The sequence below is a fragment of the Muscardinus avellanarius genome (genome assembly GCF_963383645.1).
Source record: "Muscardinus avellanarius genome assembly, chromosome: X".
NCBI lineage: Eukaryota > Metazoa > Chordata > Mammalia > Rodentia > Gliridae > Muscardinus > Muscardinus avellanarius.
In genome coordinates this window covers 87,394,790-87,407,092 of record NC_137792.1, presented here as the reverse complement: position 1 = coordinate 87,407,092, position 12,303 = coordinate 87,394,790, and the positions used below count along the sequence as shown (strand labels likewise).

Below are 12,303 nucleotides of genomic sequence, written 5' to 3'. Positions count from 1 at the left end.
TCATGACTGATTTTTCTAGGTCTATGAAGAATGACTTTGGTATTTTAATATGAATTGTATTGAATGTATAGATCAATTTTGGCAGAATAGCCACTTTGATATTTATTCTGCCTATCCATGAACACGGGAGATCTTTCCAACTTCCAAGATCTTCTTCAATTTATTTCTTTAATGTTTTATAGTTTTCATTGTAGAGGTTTTTTACATCTTTGGTTAGGTTTATTCCTAGGTATTTTATTGGTTTTGAAGTTATAGTGAATGTGGAATTGTTTTCTTTATTTATTTCATTGTGGATTCATTGTTGGCATAAAGAAAAGCAACTAATTTCTTTATTGATTGATTAATTTCTTTCTTGATTGATTTTGTATTCTGCTACTTTGCTGAATTGTTTAATCAGCTCCATTAGTCTTTTGGTTGAGCTTGTTTGGTCTTCTAAGTAAAGGATCATGTCATCTGCAAATAAGGATAGTTTTAATTGTTCTCTTCCTATTCAAATTCCTTTGATTTTTTTCTTTTGTCTTATTGCTGTGGCAAGAGTCTTGAGGACTATATTGAAAAGGAGTGATGATAGTGGGCATCCTTGTTTTGTTCCTGATTTTAGAGGAAATTCTTGCAGTTTTCCCCCATTCAATCTGATGTTGGCTTTAGGTTTATTGTATATTGCCTTAATGTTGTTGAAATACATTCTTTCTATTCCAATTTTCTACAGTATTTTTAACATAAATGGGTGTTGGATTTTGTCAAATGTTTTTTCAGCATCTATTGATATGATCATGTGGTTTTTGTTCTCAGTTCTATTTATGTGGTGAATAACGTGTATTGATTTGTGTATGTTGAACCAGCCTTGATTTTCTGGGATGAAACCAACTTGGTCACGATGTACAATTATCTTGATGTGGTTCTGAAGCGTATAGCTAGTATTTTGTGTAGAATATTTGCATCTATGTTCATCAAGGATATTGGTCTGTAATTTTCCTTTCTTGAGGTATTTTTATTTGGTTTGGGAACTAATGTGATACTGGCCTCATAGAAGGAATTTGGGAGAATTCTATCTCTTTCAATTTCCTGGAACATTTTATTATTTAAATAAATAAATAAATAAATATAATGTTCACTTAAAAAAAAAACAGGTGTGGTGGCGCATGCTTGTAACCCCAGTACTTGGGAGGCTGAGACGGGAGGATTGAAGGTTTGAGGATAGCTTCAGTAAGAAGTGAGACTTTCAGCAACCTAGCAAGACCCTGTTTGCAAATTAAAGATAATGTAGAGCTGGGGGTATAGCTCAGAGGTAGAATGACCTTGGATACATCTCCAGTACCACAAAGGCGAGGGACAGGGAGAGGAAGAGGGAGAGGGAGTGGGAGAGGGAGAGGGAGAGGGAGAGAGAGAGGGAGAGGGAGAGAGAGAGAAAGAGAGGATACTATTTTTCATGATGATTCTTTTGTGTTGTTGTTTTTTAATTTTTTATTGATGCATTTTATTCATACATCATAATGGGGTAAAAAAAAAACTTTTGTAGACATACATGCACACATCACCCAGGTATCCCCTACTCAATCCCCACCTCATTACCTCCCCATCCCTCCTTCCCATTATTGCCTTAGTGGTTGACTTAGATATGTTTAAGTACATCATGTACTTTATGGAGTTTTAAACAAAAAAATTGTATTGCTGTGGCTGGAACCCAGAGACTGTCATATGTTGGGTGAGCACTTTACCACTGAGCTATACCCCCAAACTCTAATATATGGTATATATTTTCTCCTGGTGTCCTCAAAGGGCAAATGCAGTTTCAAAACAAGAAAACACAAGGATTTGGAGTCAGTGTGGCTCATTGAGGGATATATGTAGCTAAGTCACCTTTTCTTTCCTCCCAGCCAGGATTAGTTTGAAGATATTTTTTTCTTCCAGGATGACCAGCCCTATTCCACTTTTTGTGATATTATGGATTGAGCCCAGGCACCTTCTACCTTTGAGATATACTCCTAGCCCTTGTTATTTTTAAACAGGGTCTCTCTATGTTGCTGAGATCTTGCTAAGTTGCTGAGGCTGACCTCAAACCTGCAATCCTTCTGTCTTGCCCTCTTAAGTACTGGGATTATAGGTGTGTGCCACCATGCCCAGCTCAACTCCCTTTTTTAGAGTACTACCTTGATTGGGCCTACACACTATTCTGTCCTTAAAAAGTGATTTTCTCATGTTGTTGCTATGGTTTGTTCACTGTTTGCTAGCTACTTCTCAGAGGGTAACCCTTAAGTCCTGGTTTGGGAGGTAACACCCAGATGCCTTCATGCTAGCATGTGAAACATCACAGAAGCTGCTTGAGATGCTAGAGAGAGCTGACTGTGACCAACTTTCCCCTTCATGGCCATCAACACATTATAAAACATAGGAAACATAGGTTCTAAACCTTATTTGTCTTACTGCCTGCTTTTCAGGAAAAAAATCTCAGTGCTCCCTCCCCCCTGATCTACCTTCTGTGTACAGGGGGTACTGAGGATTGAAATCAGGGTACACTACCTCTGAGTTGCACCCCCAACCCTTTTATATATTTTTTTGTTTTGAAATGGTCACACTAAGTTGCACAGCGCTTAATTATGTTGTTGAAGCTGGCTTCAAACCTTTGATTCTCCTCTCAGCCTCCTAAGTACTGAGGTTGCAGGCATTTGTCATCATGTCTGGTTGAAATCTACCTTCTTTAAACAAATAAATAGAAGGATACAGTGACAAATTTGTGTCTTTTTATGTATTTTGTTTCAACCCCCCCCCCGGGGGGGGTGGTGGTATTTCCCACTTTGGGAATCTGTCTTGTAAAAGGAAATACTATCTGAAACTTGAGTCAGAACCAGTTGTAAAACAGGAAGTCTTCTTTTTGGAGCTGTCAACTTTGGAAATGTGAATTTTCTAGAGAGTCTGTTAGTTTCATCCTTCTAAATCATAATAACTAGATTTGTGGCTTATGTCTGTATAAGGTGTATAGGTTACCATCAACTTATGGAAGTTTATCTAATTTTAAGAACTAAGACTATATATACTCAGTTCATATTGTAACCCCTGAAGTTTATATGCATATGTAGGATAGCCAAAATAGTGAAAAGTTAGAGAAAACATATCAAATGAAAAGCCTGCCCTTGGTTTTCAGTTTCAAAATGTAACCACAATTACTGATTTTTAATTTTTTTTGGTGGCATTGAGGATTGAACTCAGGGGCATTCTATCTCTGAGCCACACTCTTAGCCCTTTTTATTTTTTGTTTTGAAATAGGATCTCTGTAGGTTGATTACTAGATTCTTTTTGTTTGTATGTCTGTGTGGGGAATACTGGTGATTGATGTGTATTCTACCACAAAGCTACATCCTCAGCCCTTTGTTATTTTTAATTTAAAACAAGGTCTCACTAAGTTGCTGAGCTTGATGTCCAAACTGCTATCTTCCTGTCTCAGCTTCCCAATTACTAGGATTACAGGTGTACAGTACTTTATCCACCTGATTACTGGATTCCTCAAGCAATCTTTTTTTTTTACCTTGATCTTGATGGTATACTGCATTTGCTTGCTTTCAGTGATTGTTTTCTTTAATCATATGATGTTTCCTTTAAAATTGCTTTTTGTCAGTTAAATATGTTTGCATGGTAGCTTTATAGGTAAGTTTTATAAAGTTTATACTTTTAATATGTGGGAAATCTTCTTTAATCTACACCAGGCCTTGTCGATGGCAACACCATAGCCAGACTTATTTGATTCTGAATAAATTTTTTATAGGAAGGGGAGTTTCCTGTGCATTGTAGGGTGTTCAGCATCATCCTTAACCTCTATTCTCTAGATGCCAGTAGTCACCTACCTTCCAAATTTTGACAACCCAAGATGTCTCTAGACATTACTGTGTTCAGGGATATCAGAAGAGCAAAATTATCCTTGCTTGAGAATCAATGATATTTATCATTTGAGCTTATTTTTTACACTTAGGGCATGGCGATATTTTATTATTTAAGTGTATTTTTGTGTATTTGCTGCAGCAATGCTTTTTTTTGTATTTCTAATCTCAGAAAATTGCTCCAGAAACTCATCGTTTAAAAGAAGTGCCCCTAAATGAGAGGATTTGTCTGCAAGTGGGGTCACAGTGTAGCACCAATGAAAGTGAGAAGCCTAGCATTTTGATGGAAAAGTGCATCTCGCCCCCAGAAGGTAATAATTGAAAGCATTCTCTCCAGTATTAGAGAACGAACCCAGATGCTTTGTATTAATTCATTCAATTCTCAATGTTATGCTAAGTCACCTAAGTGCCAGGCAGTGTGCTAGACACTGACAATACAGTGATAAATCTGAGTATGTTTCTGCCTTCAATAAGCTCCCAGATAGATTGAATAACAGTGCCTTTTAGTTCTAGTGTTTTATAAGTTGAAAAAAAAATTAGGAGTCTGAGCCAGGAGGATCACAGGTTTGAGGATCAGCAACTTAGTGACACCCTGTTTCAAAATAAATATAATAAGGCTGAGGGTATAGTTCAGAGGTAGAATGGCTTTGAGTCCAATCCCCAGTACCAAAATATAAGTAAATAAATCAATAAATTGAAAAACGAGCACATATTTGCATACATAAACACAGTTTCCCCTAAACTCTAGTGTTACAAACTTATATTGTGAAGTGAGTAACACATGTATTATTATACTGATCCATTTTATGAGAAGGAAGGGAAATGAGTGACTTGCTCTAGGTCTTCAGATTCCAGATCCAATGCTTTTAAGAAAATAAAAATGTAGCCTGGTGCAATGACACATGCCTGTAATATAGTACTTTGGAAGCTTAGACAGGAGGATTACAGGTTAAAGGACAGTCTCAGCAATTTAGTGAGATCATGTTTCAAAATAAAAAATATAAAGGGCTAGGGGTGTTTCTCAGAGGTAGAATGCCCTTAGTTTATTCCCCAGCACCACAAGAAAAAAAAATAAGGGTTGAGGCTGATGGTGTGACTCAGTTGTAAAGCATGTGCTTAGTATTCATAGGACCCTGCTTTCTATCTCTAGCACCAAAAGAAACAAACAAACAAGCACCAAAACAAACAGAAATGAAATAAAATAGCTATATGTATTTTTGCATTTGTTTAGGAATTCCATAGCAATTCCTTGTGATTGAAATATTAACTTTATAAAAAGAATTATTGACTTTAAACCTCTCTCTCCAGTAGAAGAGTTAGGGTCCCTCAAGGATAGCAAAAGTGTGTGTGTGTGTGTGTGTGTGTGTGTGTGTGTGTGTGTGTTTTACTGGGGATTATATCCAGGGGTGTTCTACCTCTGAGCTACACCCCAAACTCTATTTCATTTTTTATTTGGAAACAGTGTGTCACTAAATTGCAGAGAATCTCATTACATTGTGAGGCTGGCTGAGGACCTGAGATCCTCCCATCTCAGCCTCCCAAATATTGGGATTACAGCCATATTTCACTGTACCTGGCTAGTAAAGATATTTTATTTGTATAAGGAGGTGAGAGAAGGTTGGGAGCAAATCATATTTGGGGTACCTTCTGGGTAACATGGGTTGAGATATTTAGAGAAGAGATTAGTTTTCTGGCAAAAAAAAAAAAAACACCCTCACCACCCCCATGCCACTGAGCCATTGGCCAGTTTGTAGTTCAAGACAAGAAGCATCTAAATTCTGGACTGAATATTCTAGGTGATCCCGAGTCTGCTGTGACTGAGCTACAATGTGTTTGGGACAACCTGAGCTACATGAAGTGTTCTTGGCTTCCTGGAAGGAATGCAAGTCCGGACACTAATTACACTCTTTACTATTGGTGAGTATGTATGTTCAGTATAGTTACTTGAGGACTGACTGTGATTGTGTTGGAAACCTTTGTATTCAACTTAGTTAAAGAACAGGAGCTGGGGATGTGGCTAAGTGGTAGGGTGCTTGCCCAACATGTATGAGACCCTGAGTTCAATCCCTGACACTGCAAAAGAAGAACAACAACAAAACATTTTTTTTTTGCAAATGCAGTAAGATGTGTACTTTGATTCAGTGGAAAAGGCACTTGCTTTAGATGTCTACTTACAAAGAGCTTTGTATTTCTAACTATAGATCCAAAGGATGTTGCAGAAATGTGTAAGGAGACCCAATGTACTTTTCACCTAGTTTTTCCCAGTGTTAGAATAAACAATATCAAAACCAGAAAATTGGCCTAATGGTAGTCAACAACCTTATTCATACCAGTTTTACATGCATTTATGTATGTGCAATTTATAACTTATATAGAATGATCCCATCATTATAAAAATATGTCAAGTTGCCCTTTTATTGCCACACTCAATTTTTGTATCCCCTTTCCTTCTGTATTCTTCTCTCCCAAGTCTTTGACCTCCAACAACTACTATATTCCCCATCTTTATAACTTTGTCATTTCAAGAGTGTTCCTGTAACAGAATGCTAGAATATATACCATTGAAAACTGGCTTTTACAAGTACAGCATAGTGCTGTTGACATTCACACAAGATGTACATTTAAAGAATATATTCCTTTTTATTGCTGAGTAAGATTACATGTGTGTACTTCTTTAGCTATTCATTAATTGAAGGGCATCTCAGTTGTTTCTAGCTTATTTTTACTATTATAAATAAAGCTGGGCATGGTGGCACATGCTTGGAATCCCAGTATTTGGGAGGCTGAGACAGTAGGATCATGGTTCACAGACAGCCTCAGCCTCAGCTACTTAGGCCCTTTGCAACTCAGTGAAACCCTGTTTCTAAATAAAGAATAAAAAAGGGCTGGGGGGTGTAGCTCAGGGGTAGAATCCCTCTGGGCTCCATCCTCAGTACTGCAATAAATAAATAAATCTGTAAATATTTATGGATATGTTTATATGTGAACATAACTTTTTTCTCTTTAACAAATGCCCAAGAGGGCATACTGATTTATATGGTAATTGCTTATTAAGTTTTATTTTAAAAATGCCAAAATATTATCTAGAGCATATGGACTCTCGTGTGTGTGTGTGTGTGTGTGTGTGTGTGTGTGAGAGAGAGAGAGAGAGAGAGAGAGAGAGAGAGAGAGAGAGAGAGGATGAGTGAGTTAGTTACTGGGGATTGAACCAGGGGTATTCTAACTCTGAGCTACACTCCCAGCCCTTTTTATTTTTTGTTTTAAAACAAGGTCTTACTAGATTACTAAGAGTCTCATTACATTTCTGAGGGTAGCCTTGAAACTACAATCCTTCTATCTCACCCTCCCAAGTACTGGGATTATAGGCATGCACCACCACTTCTAGCTAATGGTGTCTACTTTTAGAAATGACAGTGACATGACTCAACAAGAAATTTAGCTTCTCACAAAATAATTTTGATATATAATACTTTAGCATTTGATATTTGTGGCTATAATAAGCACAAACTCTTAAATTTCTAAATAACTCTGATCAATTCTTCACCTTTAAGCCCTAGAATTATTGGCAACAGAACAAGGAAGAAAAAGCCAGCTTAATCCAGTTCAATTCAGTAAGACTATTCAGCATAGTAGAGTTTTGGGTAAACATTCAATGGGCAGCAAACAAGAAAGCTATTCTCTTGCTCTTAAAATCTGAAATATAGAGGAGCAGACAGTACCCCACATAGTTACCTTTGTCACTATAAGGCAATGTATGCCCAAGGATGACCTGGAGACAAAGATTCTTGTAGGGAGCTGGGATGGAGTGGAGGAGGTGGCCTGAGATGCTGGGAGGCTTCAAAGAGGGGCAGACTAGACAGATGAGGGAGTTTCTCAGAGGCTGGTCTCTGGAGAAAAAATTTTGAGGAATGGGGATTTTTTAAAAGCAGGCTTATTTACTCTTTCTAAAGGCCCCCAAAGCCTCGTGGATACACAAATTACTTTTTAAATTTGTATTTATGTGTGTAGTTTTGAGGTGCTGGCGCTAGAACCCAGAACCTCACGCATGCTAGGCAAGTGCTCTACCACTGAGCTACATCCCTAGACCGACTTTTTAACTGACATATATAATTTATGTACATATTTATGGGGTATAAGTGTTGTAATTTGAAACAAGTACACAATGTGTAATGGTCAAATCAGGAAAAGTAACATTTTCATCTCACATACTATCATTTCTATGTGTTGGGAATTTTAAACTCTTCTTTACTAATTTTGAAATGTACAATGAATCAGTATATACTATCCTTCCTCTGTTCCTCTGTAGAACTTTAGAACTGTTCCCTCCAACTGTTTTAACCCCTATTATCCACCCTTTCACCATCACTCTTTACTTTGATAATTGGGGATATTGAGTAGAGAAGAAGAGAACTAGCTTCAACAGTCTGTCCTCCACCTGGCTCTGTTCCCCTCACTGTGGCTTGTTAAATTGGCCCTGAGAGAATGAGGATGGAGGACATGTCCAGGAATTCCAAAGCTAAGGATAACCATGACCATTAGTTCTGGACTATCAAGGCTGGAGATGTCTCTTAATGGTAGAGCACTGGCCTAGCATGTGGGAGGCCCTGGGTTTGATCCCCAGCACCACAAAATAATAAGTAAGTAAGTAAATCATCTGGGAGTATCCATTTGCCTGCTGATTTGATGATAATTTTTTGGTATATTAAAACACTTGTGGCTACATCATGGAACAGAATGCTAAAATCTGTGTGTTTATTTTTATTTAAATTGAATTTACTATTATTTGCTACATAAAAACAAAATTATACATACTCTTGAGATACTATGTGATATCCCAATGTCTGTATATAGTGTGTAATGTTTAAATTGTGTTAAGCATGCCTGCCTCCTCAAACCACATGAGTTTTGGAATTTCGAAGCTGCACTCACCTTCCTCCCAGGTTTTTGTTTTTCCTCCCTGATTTTGAGGTTCTGTAGTTTCACTTGCCAGCTTTTGGTACCTATTGTTTGTTCTTTTCATTATATTTTGGTGTTACGGAGGCTTGAACTTAAGGCTTCACACATGCTAGGCAAGTGCTCTAGCATTGATCTATATCCCTGCCCTTTTTCTATTTTTATTTTGAAAAAAGGGTCTTATTAAGCTGCTGAAGCTAGCCTCAAATTTGTGATCCTCCTGCTACAAGCTTCCAAATATTGGGATTGCAGGTGTGTAATACTTGGCCTGTATGTCTGTTTCATTTTTTTTTTCTTTTATGGCACTGAAGATTGAGCCCACAGTCTTGCGCATACTAGCAAACACTAAGGGTGATGCCAGAAGGAACCTAGTGGAGAAACCCAAGGGCATTCTATGTCTGAGCTCTGCCACCTGTAGCTCTTTTTGTTATTTTAAAATATGCTGGCTAAGCCTCAGCTACTTAGTGAGGCTCTCAGCAACTTAGTGAGACCCTGTTTCCAAATAAAATATAAAATAGGTCTGGGAGTATAGCCCGGAGGTAGAAAGCCTCTGGGTTCAACCCCCAGTACCACACACACAAAAAATATGCTGGCTAAATTGATGAGGTATCTTGCTAAATTGTTGAAGGTGGCCTTGAACCTGCAACCCTCTTGTCTCAGCCTCCTGAGGACCTGGGATTACAGAAAACCTATTCTACCAATTTTGGCTTGTTCTTCCTTTCCTTAAAACTCGTGGTGATTCCATGGTATCTTAAGGATAAAGTCCAAACTCTTTATAGCCCTGTCAACCCCTCTGGCTCTTGCCTCATTTCCCTCCCTCCGTCCCTCCCCGTCTGGCGGCCTTCTGTCCAGTCCATATGTGCCTTTTACTTCTGCAGACTGCCTCTTCACAGAGTAGTGTAATTCACAGAGAATAGTCACCCAGAATAGTGGAAAAATTCTGTCCTCTCAGAGCCCATGCTTTGCCCTTTAACCTAATGCCTCTCATTTGTCTTCAGCTTGGCTCACACACCATTTCCTCTCCAGAAAGCCTTACTTAACCTCTCAAGTCTTGATAGATGCCCTTTGCTTGTGTCCCATGGAACTATGTACTTTTGCATGTCATAGTGCTCAGCACATTGTGTGGTCATTTCCTGTTTACTGGGTGGTAGCCTGCTTCAGGCTGCAGGGGCCCTGTCTTAGTTCCCTTACTGCCTCACACAATTTTGAATTCTTGGTAGGAGCCAGAGCTAGAGCACATCCAGGATTGAGGTGAGGATTTAAGGTATCGAAGAACTTTAGAAGCATTATAGTTCAAGAATCAAAATAGAGAAGGCCTGTGTGGATTTGACTCTCCAGAGACTTGCAAGTGAAGGGGCCAAATGAAGACCTAAGCCAGAGGCTGACACCTGGCCCTTTTGGTGCTACAGTGAAGTCTAAGAAGGGCTGTTACAATAGGCTTTTAAGAAGTGGTTTATGAGTTGGTAGTATCCTGTGTTTACTGTGCTATTTAGCCCCTCTTGCTCTCACCAGTTATTTCAGGTAGTACTGTTAAAGAGTTTCTATCAGCAGGGCGTGACAGCACGATGCTTGTAATCCCAGTACTTGGGAGACTGAGACAGTTAGATCACAGGTTCACAGCCAGCCTCAGCTACTTAGGGAGTCCCTCTGCAATTTAGTGAGACCCTGTTTCAAAATAAAGGATAAAAATAGGGCTGGGAATGTAGCTTGGAGGTAGAATGCCCTTGGGTTCCATCCTTGGTACCACACACACAAAAAAAGAGTTTTTATCTATATACAGGACAGGGGAAAAAGGAAAGGTGTCTTAAAACTATCTCACTTATATTTCTCTCGTGAAATATCCTGCTTGAAAGCCAGGAGTGCTGGCACACATTTGTAATCCCAGCACTTGGGAGGCTGAGACAGGAGGATTGTGGTTCATGGACAGCCTCAGGTACTTAGTGAGGCCCTTTGCAACTCAGTGAGACCCTGTTTCAAAGTAAAGAATGAAAAAGTAGGGCTGGGGTATAGCTTGAAGGTGGAATGCACCTGGGTTCTATCCACAGTACCGCAAAAAAAAAAAAAAAAAAAAATCCTGCCTGGTTCTTATTGCTGAGAATTGCTTTGGCTAATCTAGATTTTTTGTTTCTCCATATGAAATTTAGGACTGTTTTTTTTTTAGGTCTGTGAAGAATGCTATTGGTATTTTGATAGGGATTGCATTGACTCTAGATCACTTTTAGTAGAATAGCCATTTTGATAATACTTACTCTGCCTATCTAAGAGCATGGGAGGTATTTTATCTTCAAAGAACTTCTTCAGTTTCTTTAATGTTTTATAATTTTCATCATAGAGATCTTCTTTGAGTAATGAAGTGTTATGCGACTTGTGTGTTTTTAGAAATAGTTTTTCTTCCACCCAGTTAGATCATTTGGAGGATTCTAGCTAGTGGCTGCCAAAACGGGGTTATGTGAGACAGTCATTGGGCTTAGTACCAGAGGTTGTCATTATATTTTGTTTCCAGATGATGATTTTATTTTCTCAAAAATGACCTCTTCTTGAAATTCCCTGATTGTTTTTAATATTAATCTCATGGGGCATCTTGTCCAGATTTTACTGAAAAATTTCTTACCTCTCTTTCCCCATCTGATTCTGAGATACTGCTGTTACATCCAGAGTATCTCTCTATGGTAACGATTACTCTGACCATCAGGTCTTCAAATGTAGAGGTGGTATCTTTTGACATTTTAGAGCTCCACTATCTAATACAGTACCAATACTCAGAAGGCATATAAGGACTGTTTGTTGAAGTAATAACTGTATACTTAAAAAATAAAACTATCTTGCCTAGTGTGGTGGTATACGCTTGTAATCCCAGTACCTGGAAGACTGAAACTGGAGGATTGTAGGTGCAAGGACAACTTCAGCAAATTAGTAAGACTTTGTTTAAAAATTAAAAATAAAGTAGGACTGGAGATGGAGCTCAGAAGTGGAATGCCCTTGGGGCCAATACAAAAAAAAAATACGAAAACCAAAACAAAATAAAAACAAAGCCAAAACAAAACCCTGTATCTCATTCTATGGCAGACAGTGTGGGAAAGTAGCCTAGCTGTTAGAATCAGGTGGCACTAGAGGTAGATGGAGGCATAATCGTTGGGGTTTTGATAAGACAAAACTGAGGGAGTGCCTTAAGGACATACTAACACAAACTCAGTCCCAGTGTGAAATACACAAAGAATATTTCCTTTAAATGAAAGAATTAGAAAAAACTGGACGGCCCACTTTGAAAAAGCATGTCCCTTTCTCTGGACAGAAATGTTCCTTTCCATTTGGGCTCAGTCAAAACACATAGCAGGTGGTGTTTGGGCTGGCTCTCAGCCCATTCTTGATGCCTTTTTTTTGGGCACAACCTGTACAACAACTGGAGGTGGCTCAAGAAAGTGACAGCTCACTAGCACTAAATGGGGGCCAGTATCAAAGATCATATCTTTATCATACA

At 38.5% G+C, this 12,303-nt stretch overlaps 1 protein-coding gene across 1 annotated transcript in view; it reads left to right on the top strand.

The window, feature by feature from the left end:
- The window catches only part of IL13RA1 (interleukin 13 receptor subunit alpha 1), a gene marked incomplete at both ends in the record, with an annotated part of 73,077 nt that overhangs the window by 15,867 nt on the left and 44,907 nt on the right, over positions 1-12,303 (top strand). The window contains 2 exons of the mRNA XM_080718402.1: positions 4,045-4,183; positions 5,669-5,789. Coding sequence (XP_080574528.1) covers positions 4,045-4,183; positions 5,669-5,789 — 260 coding nt within the window. The remainder of the gene's footprint in view (positions 1-4,044; positions 4,184-5,668; positions 5,790-12,303) is intronic.